The sequence below is a fragment of the Diaporthe batatas genome (assembly GCF_019321695.1).
Source record: "Diaporthe batatas strain CRI 302-4 chromosome Unknown Contig00005, whole genome shotgun sequence".
Lineage (NCBI taxonomy): Eukaryota > Fungi > Ascomycota > Sordariomycetes > Diaporthales > Diaporthaceae > Diaporthe > Diaporthe batatas.
Window position 1 is genome coordinate 1,648,758 of NW_025408552.1, and position 20,468 is coordinate 1,669,225.

The 20,468-nt window shown below is 57.8% G+C and overlaps 3 protein-coding genes across 3 annotated transcripts; 2 read left to right on the top strand and 1 right to left on the bottom strand.

Moving 5' to 3' along the window:
• The first annotated feature begins 9,844 nt into the window (after nucleotides 1–9,844).
• Nucleotides 9,845–13,534, top strand: KVR01_004944 (exosome catalytic subunit DIS3). The gene is made up of 2 exons (XM_044789422.1): nucleotides 9,845–10,265; nucleotides 10,322–13,534. The coding sequence occupies exons 1-2, from the start codon at nucleotides 10,070–10,072 to the stop codon at nucleotides 13,081–13,083; spliced, it is 2,958 nt and encodes a 985-aa protein (XP_044645389.1). The 5' UTR covers nucleotides 9,845–10,069; the 3' UTR covers nucleotides 13,084–13,534.
• A 14-nt stretch (nucleotides 13,535–13,548) lies between these two features.
• Nucleotides 13,549–15,775, bottom strand: KVR01_005329 (RNA-binding GTPase NUG1). Its single transcript, XM_044793864.1, has 2 exons — nucleotides 15,438–15,775; nucleotides 13,549–15,382 (listed from the first exon to the last, which is right to left on the bottom strand). The coding sequence occupies exons 1-2, from the start codon at nucleotides 15,463–15,465 to the stop codon at nucleotides 13,731–13,733; spliced, it is 1,680 nt and encodes a 559-aa protein (XP_044645774.1). The 5' UTR covers nucleotides 15,466–15,775; the 3' UTR covers nucleotides 13,549–13,730.
• Nucleotides 15,776–15,924: 149 nt separating this feature from the next.
• KVR01_005594 (uncharacterized protein) lies at nucleotides 15,925–17,850 on the top strand. The gene is made up of 6 exons (XM_044788274.1): nucleotides 15,925–16,186; nucleotides 16,331–16,377; nucleotides 16,449–16,558; nucleotides 16,986–17,199; nucleotides 17,297–17,449; nucleotides 17,516–17,850. The coding sequence occupies exons 1-6, from the start codon at nucleotides 16,127–16,129 to the stop codon at nucleotides 17,676–17,678; spliced, it is 747 nt and encodes a 248-aa protein (XP_044646039.1). The 5' UTR covers nucleotides 15,925–16,126; the 3' UTR covers nucleotides 17,679–17,850.
• The last annotated feature ends 2,618 nt before the right edge of the window (nucleotides 17,851–20,468 follow it).

Sequence of the window (20,468 nt, forward strand, 5' to 3'; positions counted from 1 at the left end):
CAAAAATATTGGGGCCGGTAAGTCAGCAGTCGCATCTGTTACTAATGAGATCGGAGGGGCGTTTTTGGCACGGGCGGCCTGCCTGCGCCCAGGGCCCGTATTGGATTCGAGTCGTGCTTTTTCTCGGGCTGCCCTGTCGTCGACAACCGGTCCGATGGGCACGATGGCGTCCTCTCCCGCGACGCCTCCAGTTCCAGTCGCGTGGAGCAACAGATTCGCCCAAAGCGTCCAGTGCAGTCTGATTGATATGCGCCGCGTGCGCGTGCGCGTGTGCGTGCGCTCTTGGGGGTCGTTGAGGCTGCAGGCGTTGTGTAGCCGAGGATTCGGCAGTGGCACAGGGGGGGGGTTCGGTGGGCAGCAAAAGACTGCTGCGAACCTTGGAAGGCAGTGGTGGATGCGCTGTGCCGTGGTGTGCTGCGCGGTGCTGTACGGGGTACTGCTGTGACTCTCTAGATGTCGAGGGGGGGCCCAGACACGGGCGATGAGGCTTTTTGGGTTGGTGGGTGGTGGATGCTGCTTGGGCTCTCTCAGGGTATTTGGGCGTTGACAGCGTTCTGATGTACTGGCAATATCCTTGTCGTGGCGCAGAAGCTGGCAGAGGGTGTGAGCCCGAGGTGGGTGAGTGTGAGGCTACCGAGTGCTAAGTCGATGCGTGTGAGCGGATGACGATGATGGAGTGGAGCATCCGGGTCGCGACGACACGACAGGTAGGCAGGCAGGCAGGCAGACAGACAGGCAGGCAGCACAGTACTGTTGTGGGTGACGAGGGATATGGCCGGGCTCGAGATCCCAATCTGCGAGGTACGGCGAGACTCGGGGCGAGGGCTCACTCGGTCTGCCTGGCTCGACGAGACCCAGCACAGGGCACAGGGAGGAGAGAAGGGTGCGAGATGACAAATGGAAGCCGCGCGATCGTTGTCGGACAGCAAGCACCGAGTGGTATATGTCGAGGCTGGACAGAGTGATAGATGGGTCAGTATGTAGAGAGGACGGACGGATGGACCGATGGAGCAACCAGTCGGCTCGGTTCTGTCGATTATTCACTGCATGCCTACCTACCTCGACTGCGAGTATTCATTCCTTCCTTCCTTCCTTCCTCGGAGGGCGAGCAGCGGTGCCCCTACCCAGCATCCTGGGAGAGGGGTGTGCGGGCGTGCGCCTGTGTGTGTGCGAGTGTGCAGGCTGGCAGAGCAGGACGAGGCCTGGCAGGTACATGGTCAGACGGGATGGGAAAGGGGCCCCTGTCTAGGCCATCCTGAAGTGAAAGCTGATGCATGATGCAGCAGCAGCAGCAGCAGCAGCAGCAGCAGCAGAAGCAGCAGGGACTGCATGGTGGCACGGTACAGGAGGTACGACGGGCAAGGTACTACTGTCAGAGTATCAGAGTACCAGAGTACCCGGGTGCCCGAGTTCAAGAGTACCCAGAAGTCCTGCACCGCGCTACTGTGCGCGCTCCGTCCGTGATACCCCACACAGCTCGGGATCACCCCAGCAGAGCTGAAGCTTGCGGAGGCTCAGACGGCCTCGACGCGCGAGAGCGAGAGAGCCACCGTCACTGTTCCCTGCCTGGCCAGTGGTCAGTGGTCATGGTCGGGGACAGAAAGACTGAAAGACAGATACCGGGCTTCATCCAATTGCTGCAAACCCAGATTCTCGGTGCTCGCGGGCGGCCGGGGTGGGCGGCGATCATCATGCCCTGCCCCCGACCACCGCGGGACGTGACAGACAGCAGGCACAGGCAGCCCGCAAGACCGTGGGCGTGCTGCGCGTGGCGGACCTTGGGACGAGGCAGCAACTGCAATGTACTCCGTACCGCAGCAATGTCCCGATACCCAGGGCCCAGGGTCGCCATCCCATGAGCTGCCCAGCCAGCGACCCGGCCAGCGACCCAGCCAGCCATTTGGTGGCGCCGCCGCTGCAGACAAGTCCAGAAGCAGCCAGTGGTCCCGCCCAACTGCCAACTTACTTCCTCTTTGGGCTTAGCCCCGATTTGCCGTCCTCGACTCGAGCCAAGATCCCGGCCGGACCAGCTGCTTGGTACTGCACCGTGCGGCGACCATCAACCCGGTCCTTACAAGCGGCACTGCTGCATTTGCTCCGGCTCTGGCAACTGGATGCTGGGTGCACACGAGCTGGGGCTTTTGGCGGCAACATCGGATCACTTGGCCATGTGCGCCTGTTTTGTAAGGCCTAGGCTGGGGTATCATTCATGGTCGACTTTGTTTGTTCTTGCCCAAGAGACAGACGTCCCCCGACGGCGATGATGATGATAATTATGCTTGCTGACCTGCAGGCAGTCAGGCAGTCAGGCAGTCAGTCAGTCAGCGAGAGGCAGGCATGAGAAAAGAAGCCTGCAGGGATGCTTACGGCTGCATGCACGCGAATAGTCAGAAGGAACAGAGGCAGGCAGGCAGGCAGGCAAGCAGGCAAGCAGGCAAGCAGAACAGAACAGATCAGGACGAGGCAGATGACACTAGCAATGAATGAGGGAAATACCCCCATGGCGGTTTTCCCACCAGCCCACCTGCCTAGGTACGCGCGGGCCGGAGGACAAGCCGATGATGAGCTGAGCATCGATTTGGACTTCCATTTCCGGGTCTATTCGAGCCCAGTATATTCATGCGCAGACGTACATGTGCCAGACACCACCACCAAACATGGCACGGTGCAGAGTGCATTGCATACATGTGTTTATATGCTGTGCTCTCTCCTGTTCCTGTAGATATCTTGCGCATATATGAGCCTTCCGCCCAGCAGACAGCAGACAGCAGACAGCAGACAGCAGATTGTACATCATCGTCCTGGTCCAAGTTACTGGTGATGACCACATATACGGTAGACCAGCACTTGAGGCCAAGCGGCGCCCGATCGAGACGGGCTTCCTGCGCATCCCAACCCTGTCTGTCACCAGGACAGGAGGAGGCAGGGAGTAGGCAGGCAACCTTTCCGAGATGTGACGGCTCTAATGCCCAGGCCCCCAGTGTCCGTCTTGGTCGCGACCTACAGCACCTGGAACCCATAACCCAATCTTCAAACTCCCTCCCCTCGGCTTTTATCACCTTGGTTCACTCCCTGGGCCCGTCCACCCGTCATCCAGCCTGCTCATCGTCACCACTTCCCCGACGGATTGGGACGGGCCAAACGGGGCGTGACAGGGCACGGTGGTCTGGACCTGGTTCCAGTGTCGGATCATGCACCGGTGAGGAAGAGATGAGACGGCTGGGTAGCTAGCTGCCTGTCCAGCAGCGCCGCCCACGCGAGGCTGCACTCTGTGCGGGTTGGAGCACAGTCCTTGGCAGATGTGCCGTACGGTACCGTACGGTACGGTACGGTATGGTACGGTATCCCGTCTCCTGTCTGCCCCGTCACCTACGGGGTGCAATACCAGTCTGGTGTCTGGCTAGGTACCTGGTAATAGTAATAAATAAGCCTGGGCACGTCAGCTCTTGTCTTGTGGTCCTCCGTGGTGCCCGGGCACGGGTACGCCTGCCTGGACACGTTTTCCCGGGTACGTACTCTCTAGCCGTAGGTGGGTGTAGGTACTGTAGGTAGGTAGGTTATTTATTTACCTCGCCTGCTCGCCCACGTCTTTCGAAGCCACCATGTCTGCAGGTCAGCAGCTAGTAGACCTATGGCCGGGCACCTAATAAGGGGGCAGGGGGCCCTAGAGTCCCTACCTCGTGCCTTGGTGTGCATTCGCCGATGCTGGCCATGCTGCCCGGTTGCTGATGATGTTGATAGTGATGCTGCAAAGCAGCGAGGTGCCTTCCTCATCCAGAAGCCACCCCTTGTCAGTGATTCCCTTCCAATCACATCCTGCGCTCTGCGTTTCAAGACTTCAGCCGACATGATGCGCCGATGCACCAGTGTCCTCGTGGAGCTCCTGAAGCTGACGTCGAGGGCCGCCGACCGAGCAGCACTTCGGTCGCAGCCCCCGCTGCCCGCCGCCCGCTGCCCGCCAATCACCATCCCATCAGTTGCTGCTGCGGCAGGTACAGTCATTAGCACGGCACAAGCCGTGCTACGCTGAGCTGCCTTCCTGCGAGTTCGAGTTCCAGCCGATGGGACTAACGCCGGATCGTTTCGAGCTAGACTACAGAGCCCACACACTCCCTGGCTCCCTGCAGGCTCCCTGGCTCCCAGAACCCATATGAGGCTGAGAGGCTCGCTGGGGTTTAACCTTTGGGGGCACGGTACGCTATACCGGTACGCTATACCGCAGCCCCAGCAGCAGCCCCAGCCAGCAGCCCCAGCAGCAGCCCCAGCAGCAGCCCCAGGTAGTAGTAGCTATAGCACACGGGCTTTTACAAGGGAACTTGCTCCGCACAGACGCCGTTCACCTTTTTGCCTGTCGCGCTCCACGACGGCGCATTGTGCTCGCAGCGGTACCCTGGCGGGCACGGGTCACAGGCCTGGAGCTTCGCGGTTTTGGCGTCTGGCGAGCTCTCGCTTCCACAGGGCCGTTGCGACGGCGCTGCCGTCCTTTGTCACTCGTTGCCGCTGCTCCCGAAACTCTCCAGCGCCCTGGCAGCAACCGCCCACACCCCTCACCACACCCCGACAGCCCGAGCGAGTCTCACGGAATCCATTTGCACCATGTGCGGAGCCGTGCCGCCTGCCGTGGGGTGCGGCGCTCATCACCCGGGACATGCTACTGTGCACGAACCCAGCCAGCCAGCCAGCCAGCCAGCCAGCTCTTTTCACACCCCAATCGCCGTTACAATACAAGCTGATTGCAGGTAATAACGAGCCGCGGCCTGGCTGGTCTCCGGATCATCCCAGGAACGGAGATAACCACCAGCAGAGGCGCCCGGTTCGGAATCTTCCAGCTGCGAAATCACTGAACTTCCCCACCGCGGTTGACACATGACGCGAGACTCGACTTCCCCAAATTCATGCCTTAATAGGATGGGTCCTGCCTCGAGGGCCTGAGGGCCCGGGAGATACAGCGCACAGCCTGACAGCTGGGTGCTTCGCTCAGGGAATTCCCAGGCACCTCGGGTTTGAGACATCGATGATATCAGGACCGCAGCTTTTCTTCAACAACTTGCTGCGGCTTGCACGATGTTTGACGCCACAGCACCTAGGCCCTGCTCCGTACATGCAAGCTCGCAGGCTCGCTGGTCACAAGCTACTTCCCGAGGTCGTTAGCTGCTCGTTAGCTCGCGTGGGCACAGACGGCATGCTTCTGACCCTTGTCGGCAGGATATTACCTGGTAATAATACTTGTCAGTCGCTGTCGAATTTCAGGAAATACTCCCGTCGATACCTGAGGGAAAGGCCCACAAGCCTGCCGCGTATTCGCTTTCCACAACATGATACGACCCGTCTGTCTGCCTGCTTGCCTACTAGTACCTACCACAGTACCTTGTTCGCTCACTGCTCTGCCCTGCGGCACGTTGATATGACAGCGAGTCCGAGGTCTCGGCATGCCGATAAAAGATCTGACCCGTCGATTGCATCTAACCAGAACGGGTAGGTAGGCAAGCCTCCAGCACACTCGCCTCCCCCAGAATGCACGCGGGCTGCATGTACGTCCAGAGCCAAGCCGTAGCTGCATCCATCGCTGACGACGCAGGAAGGGCGTGCTTCAAGGGGGCTTGTTAAACCCGTGGTCCATCGCCAGGAGCCCTGCTGCTGCCGTCCGTCACGAGTACTTTGTTCGTGTTTGTCTCGAGTGGGGGGACTGGCATGTTTTGGCATCTGATGACGAACAATGTGGTAGTCTACGGCCATCACTGCGACTGTTGCTCAGGAATGCGAGTGGTCGGTATGATGCCCGAGACACTCCAGATCGGTGCGACAAAGTCAAACATGGACGGAGCGCGCCTGTGGTCACAGGGCTCTGCCCGCGTGTCCGTAATCATGACCGGCCTGCCCAAGGTACACTGCGGGAGCACAAATACACTTCAGTTGCGATGACGGCAAAAAGAATGGGCCAGCAGAAATTCGCCTCGCGAATCCCACCGATCTGACCAAGATATTACTCGACCCGTGCTCACGTATAGCATCGACAAATATCGCATGCAGGTATTCCTCACCAATGTCGCAATGGACAGACGCACAGTGAGCCATGTTTCCATCACTTCCGTCACTTTTGCCGACGGACAGCCTGCTAGAGCAAGTTCAACAAGAGATGGATGTCAAGCCTGCCGGGGGCCGGTACAGATGACCAGGCAAGAGCGGCTTATGCTCTGCACTGCCCAGGGCAAAGCTCGGTGGAGGAAGACGCCTTTGGCTTTTCCACCCAGCCATCCTCGCATGCAACATCAGATAGCCTAGACGTGGGGATTCCTTGCCAGCCAGGACTCGGCCACTGGAGCATCCCACGTTGTGATGAATTGAGAGCTGCTAATTTCTTTGGTGTTGTTTGTGAAGCAGGCCAGGAGCTACCAGATATGAGAAAACGCGTATCTGAAGTATTCGCATATGTGGAAACCCAAGTGCTGTCGAGTGGCTGTAATGGTCCAGGGTCGCGGGACCAAGGTGCGGGAGCACGACAAACGGAGCTCCAGCACCGCTACGGGCCACGAAGAGGGTGTGGAAGAAGAGCTTGAGTCAAGGCACGCACGAGATGGGGGAGGGTGTGAAGGACCAGGATGGAGCCTGGCGCGTAGCAGGCCAAGTCCAGACGGGCGCTACAGGGTCAACTCTGTGAATGGGTTTGTCATGAAGAAGAACACCTGATTGGCCTCCACAGCGTCGCAACGACCCGTCCAGCTGACACTTAAGAAGCCCTTGGAGTTTGGCTGGCCAGGTTCGATGTGAATCGTCGAATCATCGACCGATCGCAAACTGGGTCTTCCATCAGACGGGTTTGATAGACGAGCCTGATTTGAAAACGCCACGGCTCGACGACCCTCGAGCTTCTCACTTTTCTCCGAATCAGGTTGGGGCCTGACTGAGGTGTGAGCCTGATGACCTCGAGACGCCGGGGACACTCGCATGGACATCGAGATAATTCCAGGCCAGCAGAAATGGGATTTGTGCCTTTGAAAAAAAAAAAAAGGCTGTCAAACGCAGTCTAGAAGCGGACCCACCACCCAACACCGCCGAGGATGTGCCGCCGCAGCCACGACCACACCAACTCCGCCTTGGGTGGTCGATCAGGACAAGGGAGCTGTTCGAGTTGCATTGGTCGAATGCAGGAGACTGAACGGGCAGTCCCTTGTTCCCGTTCTGCAGCCTGGACAAGGAGGTGTCTCGATCTGCATCATAGCTGCCTCGGTGACGCTGGTTTATTCAACAGGATCCAGATGCTGATGGCGCACACAGACCAGACGCGGCGGCTCAATTGCACACATGCTGAAGATTCCACCCAGAGGATCGTGGTCGTCAACTGTCAATAGTGCTTCCTGAGGCCCTCTCGACGGGCCTCGGAAAGATTACACGATTCAGATAACGCCAATCCGTGGCGCTAGTCCTGACTGTGCGACCTCCAAAAGTCCCCTAAGTGCTCCCTCGTGGGCGAGCGACTTCGGTTGCGGGTACCAGTACCGAGACCCCCCAATTTCTCCATTGCGGTCGGCGGTTTGCCTCGATTGCGATTAGCTGGCTGGCTGGTCCCTCACGTAAGACAGGTAGTTGAGTCACACAAGAAGCGGAAGCCTATCTAGGCACTGTCCGTGTTCCCGTCGCGCCGTGCGCCAGGACACGACAGAAAGGGGGCTGGCTGTACGGCGGTGCTAGTTCAAGACCTACTTGGTGAACTATGAGTTGACGGATCCGGGAGGCGGCCGTTAAGAACCAGAAGTCGGGATTCATGGCCTGGGACAGAGCAGCCATCCTGGGAGGTGAGTAAACGTCACCCATGCGGGCATGGAGGTGTCGTGGATGCTTCTGACCTCGTGGGTGTTCGCATTGGGGGCAGGATACTATGTAGACGCATTGCAACCCCGACTGATCCGCGAGCAACGGGGTTTCTGAGAGGGTGTGTGGCCCGGCAGAGGCAAGGACCTGGGGACCCAGGGCCAGGGCCCAGGGCCCAGGGCCCAGAGCTCCCTTCAGGGCAGGGAGTGAGGGAGGAGGCCCCGAATGGATCGCCGCCACCGCCGCCCGCCGCACGCTGCTGACGCAAGAGACGCAGCCAGAGGATTATGGTACCAAGCTGCGCCAGATGCAGGCGAGCAGAATGGGACCCCTCTGTGGGTCGCCTGTTGGTGAGTGCGTTCCATTCTGGGACAGTCATCGGCCAGGTTGGCCGCCGAGATGCTGCACCGTCGCCGCAGACGTACAGAGTGGCCCTGATGATATCAGTCATGCAGATGCAGGTGCAGGTGTAGATGCAGATGCAGATGCCCACTGGTCATGCTGGCACGTCAGCCAGCCATGAGATGAGGTTGAGTTCTGGAATTGTTCGCACTAACGCCGGGAGAAGGCAGGCAGAAAGGCAAGCCGAGGGCCAGCAGGCACGGGCCAGCGCGGGCCACGGTGGATCCACGATGATGACTGTCCAGTTGATGGATGGATGGGTGGGCGGATGGGCGGATGGGCGGACTGGTGGACCCCATCTGCTCGGCAACTTATCTTATCTATCTGTGTGTGATCTCTGTACCGCACAACCGCACACCGTCGTACCGTACACGGGTCAAACTGTGCTACTGTGAAGATGCTGCGCTGCGCCGCGTGCAACAAGGCTGCCCGTGCTAAAAGTAGAAGTCTAACATGGAGCGCGAGGAATGCAACATGACACGGCGCTCAGGGCGGCCTCAGCACCTGTCTCTTGATCATTTGAGTGCCGTCATGGCAAGGAACAGCTCCTCCATCTCCTCCACCCCTTGCTTGGACCAAGCCTTGTCAAGGTTTCAACAGGTGGATCAACGGGGCGGGACCTTGGAGGGGCCCCTGGGGCCCCCACCGGCCGCTTGTACACTATGTATGCCAGTGCTCCATTACCATCCATACGCTGTATCCAAGTACCGCAGCAGCCACGCACTACTACTCGGTGGGCGAGGACGGGGCCGAAGCTTTGATCGCAACCAAGTCCAGGTTCTGATTTGGCTCGGCACCGGCGATCAGAGCAAGGGCACCACCCCGAAAGCCTCCTGGTTAGGCTCTGGGGCTTCCGAGGACATGCCTGCGGTGCACGATAGTACGGCCTATGGGTAGGCAATATATACCTAGGCATGTGTATATGTATGTGTATGTGTATGTACACATATCATGTAGCAAGGGTCTCGGGAGACATCTGCTGTCGGACCATGGAGCAATTGATCGAGCGTGCGAATCACAGCAGCTCCCCTGCCAGACTACCCCGTACACAGATACTCTCTGACTCGAGATATACTTGCTTTTTCTACCCCTTGGTCAGAGGCGCATTGAAGGTTGTTTAGTGCCCGGCAGCCAGTCCGAGTCGCACAGCCCCGTCCTTGAAAACCTGCTGTTTGGAAAGGTAAAAGACGGGATAGCAGTGGATCAGAAACGTTTGCAACCAGGGACGAGCCCTTCCCCTACACTGCCAGGTGTCTTTGAGACGATGGTGACGGGAGGCATCTGCGTGCACCACTCTGCAGGCTACCCATACTTTTTCCCGCCTCGTCTATCTGACAGTACAGACGGTTGTCATGCGCGTTGATTGACTCGGGTGCGATTCGATCACGCGGCTACTCTAGCTCCGTGATACCTTTAGGTATCTCTCCGAGCGCATGGGGACAATCTACTCCATGCCGTGTTGCCCAACTAGGTATCTAGGTAAACAGCAGGCCAGGCCATGTTCGACTGGCCGACCAGCTTAGTAATCTAGCCACGTGATATGCTTCTCACGATCCCTCCCAGGCCTTCCCCATCGTGTTGGTTGCTTGTGCACCGGCTGCAGATGAGAGATCACTTGGACATCTGAGTGTGTCGGACGACAGAGGCTTACTAATTCCCTGGGCATCTGCTGCACTGGCCGCCGAGAACAAGGAGAATCCATCCAAAGCCTTGCATCATCCAAGAAGCAGGCCTCGCCTTATCGATAAACCCCGGGCCCAGACCCATTGAAATTTCAATAGACTACATCACATCAGAAGCGGCCGTTCACAGCAACAGACGGATCACACCAGATGCCCAGACAATAGACTTCGCCGAGATGACCAGTCTAAAGAGGAGCCTGGGCTCCGACCCGCTGGCCTCAAGCATCGCCAGCAAGGTCTACATCCGTTCCACCAAGGCTGGCAAGCTGCAGAAGATTGTCAAGGAGGTGTACCTGAGGCAAGACATCCCCTGCTCCTCCAACTTATGTTCGAGCTGCCTCAAGTCTGCCCCTCGAGATGCAGCAGGGAGAGGTAAGAGACGGATCCGCCTACGTCTGTCCGCGACCACGTGCTCACACGTATCATAGTCGCGCCTTTTGTGCTCTCCCGGGAGCCTGCTGGCACCAAAGCCTTCCCCAAGGGCCACTACCTCGTCCCCGACACCAATGCGTTCCTCAACGCCATGGACCTCTTTGAGCAGAGCTCAGCTTTCTACGACGTCGTCGTGCTGCAGATTGTCCTCGAGGAGCTGCGCAACCGCTCTCTCCCGCTGTACAATCGTCTCATCGGCCTCACCAAGAGCGACGAGAAGCGCTTCTACGTGTTCTTCAACGAGTTTCGCCTCGAGACCTATGTCGCCCGTGAGTCTGGCGAGACCGTCAATGATCGCAATGACCGCGCCGTGCGCAAGGCCGTCGCGTGGTATGGCGAGCACCTGGCCAGGACCAAGGCGAAGAAGGTGCCCACCGTGGTCATGCTCAGCAACGACCGCGACAACCTGCGGAAAGCCAAGGCAGAGGGAATCGCGGCGTGCTCTCTGGGCGAGTACGTCAAGGGCCTGGAGAACGCGGATGAGCTAATGGATATGATCCCCGAGTCGCAGACAGAGGTCGACAAATCGCGCGGCCCCGGTGGCCACATCTACCCAGACTATTACTCAATGTCCAAGATGATGACGGGGGTCAAGGGTGGACTCCTCCATCAGGGCGTGTTCAACACGTCTCCTTATAATTACCTGGAGGGCTCAGTTCGAGTGCCTGCTTTCCCCAAGGCACTGATAGTCATGGGCAGAGAGAGCATCAACAGGGCGGTCGACGGCGATGTTGTCGTCGTCGAGGTCTTACCCAAAGACCAGTGGAAAGAGCCATCCACACAGATCATCGAGGAAGAAGCACTAACAAAGAACGAAAATGCAGATGGTGACGAAGGGGAGGAACTAGTCTCAGTCAAGGAGAAGAAGGCGCTTCAGGACGAGGTGAAGAGGACACAGGGCAAGACAGGAGAAGGCCATGCTCAGCCGACTGCAAAAGTCGTGGGTGTAATCAAACGCAACTGGCGCCAATACGTCGGCCATATCGACCAGTCGTCGGTCGGCCAATCCTCAACGCAAGGAAGGAGGCAAGATACGGTATTTCTCGTTCCCATGGACAAGAAAATCCCCAAGATTCGGCTGCGCACGCGGCAGGTGGCAGATTTGCTCGGAAAGAGGATATTGGTCACTATGGATGCATGGGACCGCGATTCGAGACATCCTGTAGGACATCTCGTGCGAACTCTCGGCGAGATGGAGACCAAAGCTGCGGAGACGGAGGCATTGCTTCTCGAATATGACGTACAATACCGACCGTTCCCCAAGACTGTGCTGGACTGCCTGCCAAAGGAAGGACATGACTGGAAGGTCCCAGCCAGTACAGACGATCCAGGATGGAGAGACCGAGAGGATCTACGAGGGCTGCTAATCTGCAGTATCGACCCCATCGGGTGTCAAGATATTGACGATGCTTTGCACGCAAAACCATTACCAAATGGTAATTTCGAGGTTGGAGTGCACATCGCCGATGTGTCACATTTTGTGAAGCCAAACAACGCGATGGACACCGAGGCTAGCATACGCGGCACAACGGTATATCTGGTTGACAAGCGGATCGACATGCTTCCGATGCTCCTCGGAACGGACCTCTGCTCTCTCAAGCCCTATGTGGAGCGATACGCTTTCTCGGTACTCTGGGAGATGAACGCCAACGCTGATATCGTCAATGTGCGGTTCACCAAGTCTGTCATCAAGTCAAGGGAGGCTTTCAGCTACGAGGAGGCGCAGCTCAGAATCGACGATGCGTCGCAGCAGGACGACCTCACCCAGAGCATACGAGCGCTACTCATGCTCTCCAAGAAATTGAAGCAGAAGCGCATGGACGCTGGTGCACTGAGCCTGTCCTCGCCCGAGGTCAAGGTGCAGATGGAGTCCGAAACGTCAGACCCTATCGACGTCAAGACGAAACAGCTCCTAGACACCAACTCTCTTGTCGAGGAATTCATGCTTCTCGCCAACATCAGCGTTGCTGGCAAGATCTACGAGGCGTTCCCACAGACCGCCATCCTCCGACGCCACGGCGCCCCGCCCAAATCCAACTTTGACGAGCTTTCCAACCAACTCAAGGTCAAGCGGGGCCTGGAGCTGTCGGTGGACTCGTCACGCGCCCTGGCCGACAGCCTCGACGCGTGCGTGGATCCCAACGAGCCCTTTTTCAACACTCTGGTCCGCGTCATGGCCACGCGCTGCATGATGAGCGCTGAGTACTTCTGCTCGGGGACGCAATCGTACCCAGAGTTCCGCCACTACGGCCTCGCGTCCGAGATCTATACGCACTTCACGTCGCCGATCCGGCGGTACGCAGACCTGGTGGCGCACAGGCAGCTCGCCGCGGCGATCGAGTACGAGCCCGTGGCGCCGTCGGTGCGGAGCCGCGGCCGGCTGGAGGCGGTGTGCAAGAACATCAACGTGCGGCACCGCAACGCGCAGCTGGCGGGCCGGGCCTCGATCGCCTACTACGTCGGGCAGGCGGTCCGCGGCAGGGTCACCGAGGAGGACGGCTTCGTCATGAAGATCTTCAGCAACGGCTTTGTCGTCCTCGTGCCCCGCTTCGGTATCGAGAGCGTCATCCGCCTGCGGGACCTCGGCGAGCCAGAGCCGCAGGCCACGTACGACGCCGAGAACTACGTCCTCAAGACCTCGGGGAGCAGGGAGGTCACCGTGGAGCTGTTCCAGAAAGTCAGGGTTAGGATCAGTGACCAGAAGGAAGAGTCGACGGGCAAGAGGACTGCCAAGATGGAGCTGGTTTCTGTACTTTGAATAAATGACAAGCCATAGACTGCCCCACGGTATTTTGGGGCCGGATGCGCTTGAGATGGCGTGATCTGGCTCAGGCCACGGCGAAATTTGAGCTAAGCAACGCTTGTCCAATGTTGCAATAAATGAATCGAGCGTGGTAGATGACAGATGGTACAACTTGGTGGACCCTCCCTCGAACAGCACATCGTAAGTGAAATGATATTATAATACTGAATAAAACGACATGAGTACCTTGTGGCCGATACATTGGGCCACGCAAGGCTGACATACGTTACCCTTCGGACCCTCAAAGTTCTGGACCTATTCCTATCTCTTGGGCCTTCCTCCCTTGGATCTCAGTCATCCCCGAGGACAGACCTGGGCTCCTGTTGCCCTACACCGACATGTACAGGACCATGGTGCTGATGAAAGCTTCAAAACCAGGGCCTGTTTTCGTCTGCGAGGTTGATAACATTCGTCCACAAGTTTCGGGGTTGGGAATATTTTGGTGCTCTGATTATCATTCCTGACTTCTAGAATAGACGTCTTGAGTATCACATATCTGACTCCGAACGCCCCCAGCATACAGTATTTGCCACCAAACTCTGCTCTTCATGAGAAGCATCAGGGTTTCCTCCATTCTCCATTCACCTTCCGGGATAACGCCTCTAGCCCTCCATCTCGACCTCCTTGACCGCAGAAGCTTCATCGTCGCCCCAGAGCCCTTCGAGCTTGAACTCGGCTGCCCACTCCGTGACAATCTGTTTCTGATCCGCAGCCGTGTCCACGGGCGGTGCAGCAGCGGGCAGCTTGATGCCGGAAACAGCCGTCAGGCCATCGGCCGCTGGAGCGGCCGCAGCCACTGCCGGCGCGTCGACCCAGCCCTGGATACGACCGTCCCGCCAGTCAGTCACTACTGTCATGGCTGCCGCCTGGATGTTGGGGACGCCTCCCCTGCCAAGGCGACCGCGCTTGCGCGCAACCTGCACTAAGAAGTCCATGGTCGCGTCGCCAGTGTCCGAATTGGACAGGAGGGGCGGCAAGTCGTACGCGCCCATCAGCCTCTGCATCAGGGCCTGGGACGTGGACAGCCGCTTGAGCAGGAGCGTGACGGCGGGGACGGGGTCCTCGATGGCCTTTGGCGGGACGACATTCAGGAGCACCAGGTGGGCGTGCGCCTCGGTCGGGTTCTTGGGCACGAAGCCGCCCTCGCCGGACACCTCGGACGTCGATGGGAACACGATACCGGGGGAGTCGAGCAGGGTCAGCTTGCTGTCGATCTTTACGGAGCGGATCGACGTCGTCACGCCGGCCTCGGCACCTGCTGGGCAGGCCGATCGGCCGCCCCGGGCACCGCCTAGTCTTGAGAGCAGCGCGTTGATGACTGAGGACTTTCCGACGTTGGGGTAGCCGATGACACCGACGGAGATGGCACGCTTGAGGTTGCGGCTTGCGGCGAAGGCCTTGAGCGCGCGGAACAGGGTCGTGCTGGTGCTCTGAACAGTCAAGTCGCGGTGCTCGAAAGTATGAGCGTTCGGTGCGGCCTTGGATGCGCGGATGGGGAGTGTGGGGAAGTAGGAGCGCAAGTGTGCGAGCCAGGCCTTCAGAACGGGCGGTGGGATAAGATCGATCTTGTTGAGAACCAGGATAAGTCGTTTCCCGCCTGACGCTGCCATCATGACGGCCTTCTCAACATCCCGCGACCTTGTCCCCTCGGGGTCTCTGGCGTCGAGCACATAGAGGATAACGTCGGCCTGCTCCACGACCTGCTTGAAAACCTTGTCGTAGGCTTTCCGTGAAGTCAGGTCGCCCGCCCCTCGCGAAACCCCTGGAGAACCATCTTCGGAGCCGTCCGAGTCATCATCCGAGTCGTCTTCCATGTCGTCGTCGCCACTTTGCAGCTCCCGCTCATAATCCTCGGCGGCCCGCCTTGCGCTTGCCAATAGCGCAGCCATCGGATTCGACTCGTCAACGTCGTCGTCCTCCATCATGTCGTCGTCCACTTCGAAATCATCATTCTCAACATCCTCCGCCATCACTTGCTCGCCATCGTCAGCGTGTTCGACCTGGCCAGTCTTGGCAGCCTTGACGGCCTCCTTGCGCTTTCGAGCCTCCTCCTCCTTCCGGGCCTTCTTTTCCTCAATTTCCTGCAGAAGCCTCTCCTTGTAGGGGAACAGGTTCGGGATACCCGGGTCCTTCTTCAGTTTAGAGCGCCATTCTGGGTTCTTCTTGGCCTGCTTCCTCTCCTTTCGTTGTTTGGCATGGGACTTCTTCTCGATCTTAGCCCGTAATCTCGTGGTGCCCCGCTTCGACTTGGGCTCTACAGGCGAGTGGTCAGCCGTGCACTTGTCAATTAACTTGCCTGGTGGTCTCACTCTTGGGTTTATTGATCGAACCAGCCATTTCGAGTCGTGGGCTTAGGGAGACCGGATTGGAATCGTTGTGGTGGAGGAGGTCTGGCTCATTTTGGCGGACTGCGACCGCCTCGAGCAAAAGGCGATGAAAAGCGGCAGAAAGCAGAAAATTCTCACCGCCCAGTGCAATCGATTAGAACCCTAGCCCTTCCATTCCTAGCTTGGAGGGGGGGTTCGTCGGCAAGGCGAACAGAAGGCCCAATATTCTCACTTATTCACCTAGCGCAGTTTTAAAAGACTTCCGGGCTTTTCTGGCAGCAATCTAGCCTGACAAAAAGTGGGGGCTATCAGGAACAAAACCCCCATGTTTGCTAGTAAAAATTGGCGGTGGAACCACCGCGAAGCAAGGGGAGGTTGTATCAGAGCATTACACCGGAAGACTATGGAGGCACTTAACTTGATTTGGTAGTTCCGATGGAGCCGCCCGCCGGCCGCCGTCTGTCATCACCAACAGCGCCCAAAGAACTTGTTCGCTGCCCGCGTGTTTTATTCTTACATTTTTGGGGATAGATTTTTGCCAATTGTCTCGTTCTCCAGTTTCTTGTGTGACACGTATAAATCACAAACTGAGCATCCTATTGCATCTCTCTTCTCTATATCACCATCACACTTTGACCTTCGACCACATTCTTCAAATATACTTAAGTACAATGGCCTTCTCAGCTCCGCCCGTACGGGCCTCTTTCCGCGGCTTCCTCTTCGACATGGACGTGAGTGACCTCATACCTGGCTCTTGTCTGCTGTAGGACGTCAATTCGAGATGATGTCCTTTGCATGACGAATGCCGGGAGCTGAACTTTGTGGCCACTCCCTTGATTATGGGAAATGTGAGTCACTTACTGATAGTGTCGCAGGGAACAATTATAGACTCAACAAATGCGGTTGTGAAGCACTGGCATACGTAAGTTGGAACCCAAATAGGCTCTCGAGGCGTTCCAACCCTTTCCTGGCAGCCCACTGATAACCCCGAAGCGTGGGAAAAGAAATCGGGGTGGCGCCCGAGGTCATCCTTGAGACGTCCCACGGCCGCAGGAGTATAGACATCCTCAAGATCTTGGCGCCTGAAAAGGCGAACTGGGAATGTAAGTTTGGCCACCCAAATGCCCTGTCCCCGCTTCCCACGCAACGGCCGCCCTTGGCGTGCAATCTGAGAAGCAAGGCAAATAGCTCTCAGGTCTGGTTTGGGATGTGAGGGTCCCTCAGAGTAGCTGGAATGGACTGGGGATCCCCGGCTCCCAGCCGCGTCCAGCTGTGTTTGTCGATGCTGGCTCGGCAGGAGACTGCATGTCGAGATCCTGCATACACCTGGCAGGATAGGCAGAGCCCAAAAACTGACCAAAGTATGGGCCGTTGTGCTCGGCTGAGACTGCTCAACCACGAGGCGACGTGTTCTTTGCATCTGCCCTTTTTCACGTTCCCCTAAGGACATGATCCGATTTGCCAGACAAGGACAGCCAGGGCGGGCCCCCCTCCACCCGCAACACGCCACTGACCGACCCTATTTCCTAGATGTCAAACACATGGAGGGTCTTCTCCCACAATACCATGGTGAGGACGCATACGAGATCCCCGGTGCCCGTGCCCTTCTCAAAGAAATCGGCGATCGCAACATCCCATGGGCAATTGTCACATCGGGAACAGTTCCTCTCGTTACGGGATGGCTTAAAGTGCTCGGTTTGCCCAACCCAGAACACCTGGTGACTGCAGAGAGCGTCCAGAATGGGTAATGATCCCCTCTCGTGCTTTTCCTGGCCTGTCGAGATATCCTAAGCCTTACCCGCGCCTCTCCATGGGAAAAAATGTCTAACAGGACGACACAGAAAACCCGACCCATCCTGCTATCTGATGGGCTTGGAACGGATCGGCCTTTCTGGTGCTGATCAGAATGAAAACGTACTTGTGCTGGAGGACTCGCCTGCTGGCATCAAGGCTGGTAAGGCGGCTGGGTGTAAGGTCTTGGGGCTCGTAACAAGGTAGGCCGCCCAATGCCTCATTTTAATGAAAGCTGGAAACGGTCTTCATACTGACCAAAGGTCTAGTCATACCGCAGAACAGGTCAAGGCCGCTGAGCCAGACTGGATCGTCAGGGACTTGGACTCTGTCAAGATCGTCGGGATCGAGGACGGACTTGTCGCGTTGGAATTCTCGAATCGGCTGGCGGAGCTGCCCATGGTCAACGGCGATAGCGCAGGACCTCGATGATCATCGGCAACTCTGCAGATTTCCTTCGCGTGGGCTAGCCCGGTGCACTGGCACTGACTCACCATGATAGAATCAGACATTTAGAGAAGCATTCTGGTTGCCCAGTTGAGAGAGAGAAGGGGAGCGTGACCTGTAGCGAAATACCGCAATCTAACCTGCAGGATTGTGCATATCTCACATGCCCATCCTGCAACTCGTGATGTCCAAGCTATCTCGCATGGCCCCGAAATGCACTTTGCTCACGCTGCTGCATCATGGCTGGTTGGCTCTCTCTGCTTTTGCGACGCAGACAACAACCGAGGCGGCATCGGTGGCAACACAGCATCACAGGTCCGGGAAGCGCAACATGGCTGGAACATGAATCATCACCATGAGCCTTCGGGCCTTGTCAGCGTGACAAATCGCCAGAGACAGACACGAAAGTATCCGTACAAGTGTCTCTGAGTCAAGGGAAACCCCGTCGCAATGAACGACTACAAGCAGGTATCCGAAGACGAGAAATTAAGTGAATGCCTGCGAACGTGCTGCAGCTTGACTGGGCTTCTGTCGGGATCAGAAAGCTCGGGTGGTAAAGGCTTCCACCACCGCAATGAGAGGCGGTACCAAGCTGCAGGTTTAAATGTCTTCATGAGAACAACATCTATCAGTGTACTTCTAGCCTGTGTGTCAGTCTGTCGACCGAACCGGACAGACACTTTGATGTCGCAAAGAAGCCTTCACACAACGTAGCACCCTGGAAGAAGAGAGACAGCCGGCCTGATTCGGGAGCCGGTGGCTCTCTCAGAGAATCCATAAATGCCATGAGAATGCGCGGGTGTCACCGAAACCTCAGCGGCAACGATCGCGGCGCTTCTCGATCAAGAGGCGGATACCGAGTCCACGGTACAGGGGCGAACACAGGACTGTCACGGGAGTTTACTTCCCGACGCAAGATGAGCGAATGTTATCCTCGAGGTCTCAGACAAATATCTCCACCACCGAGTATAGATGGGTTTTGAAAAAGGCCGTCCAGGCACCAACCCGGCCACCGATGACAAGGGGGTTGGGGGATACGATAGGATCAGTCTTTTCTCGAACCCTTCCAAGCCCTGTCTTTTTACCGACCCACTGGGTGTGGCTGCGGGGGCAACAAGAGACTGTTTCCTCACAATGGAGGGCAAACCTCTCTCCACCATCCGCCGTATAGATGGTTGCCTGTCTCAGCCACCAACTGCAAGGTCCCGAGGGTTCACGGAAGAATGGCAGAGATACCACAAGGAAGCCCAGAAAAGTCGGCACCCCAGCTGCCCCAGTAGAATCCCCCGAGACAAGCACGAGGCTTACAACCGGCCAATTTGGTGCCGTCTTGGTTAGCCTCTGCTCTGTGCCCCATTCTTTTCTGCCAGATGAGGCCGGACGACAGCGGTTGTACGGTACGACGAGGGGAAAGCGACATAGTGATACCTGGGGCCGACACAATCGTCCACTGTCGGGTTGGTCGCCGATTTGCGTAACCTATTTCAGAAATTTGGTCACCGATGTGCTGTTGACACGAGATGACGGAGTCCGGATGCGAACAGACTTGCACGAATTTTGATATCCATCCAGATGGGCCTGACGGGCCCAAAAGACTGAACTGTTTCCTGGTTTGGTTGGCGGCGCACAAACGATCGCCGCAAGGATGGCCTGCTGATCCTCTTGCGGCAAGCTGAGGTCCCGGTTGACCTCCAGCCAATCGCTTGCCAGTCGGAGGTGTCAATCTGCAGGAGAACGCCCCTAACCGGAATGCGCTGGACCAGTGGCGAGGGTGGGCGCATGCAAGAAGCAAGGTAGGAAGGCACTTCGCTATCCCGAGGCGCCCTTGCGAAGGCAACACTGTGCACCAAGAGGGAGGGGCTGAAAGATGATCGCAAGCGCCTGACCGTATCTTGTCTTGGTGGGCAACAACACGCCCCGAAGCGACTCCGAGAGCATTAAGAATCTGCCGGCAGCAGAGCGGGTCTTGCGAGGCTGCTCGCAACGTCAACCATACAAGGCGTGGCGCGTGGCAGAGATGGCCAATGCAGGAGATGCAGTTGGCTGGGCCCGACCCGAGGGTGACAGCGTTTGGTTGCAATGGCGATAACCTGCCACTGCGCCAGTTGTGCGCCAGTTGCGCCTGGGAGCCGGTGGAGCGTGAAGGGGTGATCGCTCAGCCGTCGCGGCTGCTGACAACGTCTTGTGGTTGATCCGGTCTTGACTGTGTGGGAGCTGCCACGAGCGTCAGGGGCCAGCCAGCTGGGGACTGTGACGGATGCGAGGGCCATAACGGTGTGTCTTTTGAGAGCCGCGCTTTGCAGCCCGACAAAGATAGGCTCGCGGGGCATAGTAACCAAATGGGCAGAGGTTGAAATGAGCGAGTGCCCGTGCACTCAGGGACGACTGCGTGGTAGGCCGACCTGGGTAGTCCTTGCCCTGGCCAGGGAGCCCATGGTCTCCCCACACCGATCCCTGTTTGATGGTCAAGGTATCCTTGGTACCGGCCTGGGCTGTGCCAGTCTCGAAAGGTGTGCAGGGTGTGGTGCGGTACAGGCTCGGTACATCTGGTCCTGGACCGCTCGAGTAGGCGGCGGGCCAGCACGGCGCTGCCCGCAGCGCGCACTTAGACACACGTGGCAGGCCCGGTCACCAGGGACAGATTAATTTTCAATCCCCTGGGCCCCCCCTGGTTTCGTCCGAACTCCATCTTCATCGTGCACGTGAATGACGACAGATCCTGGATGGGTGGAGACTCCAATCTTACCCTAGTCACTTGATTTTCGTCGCTGCCCT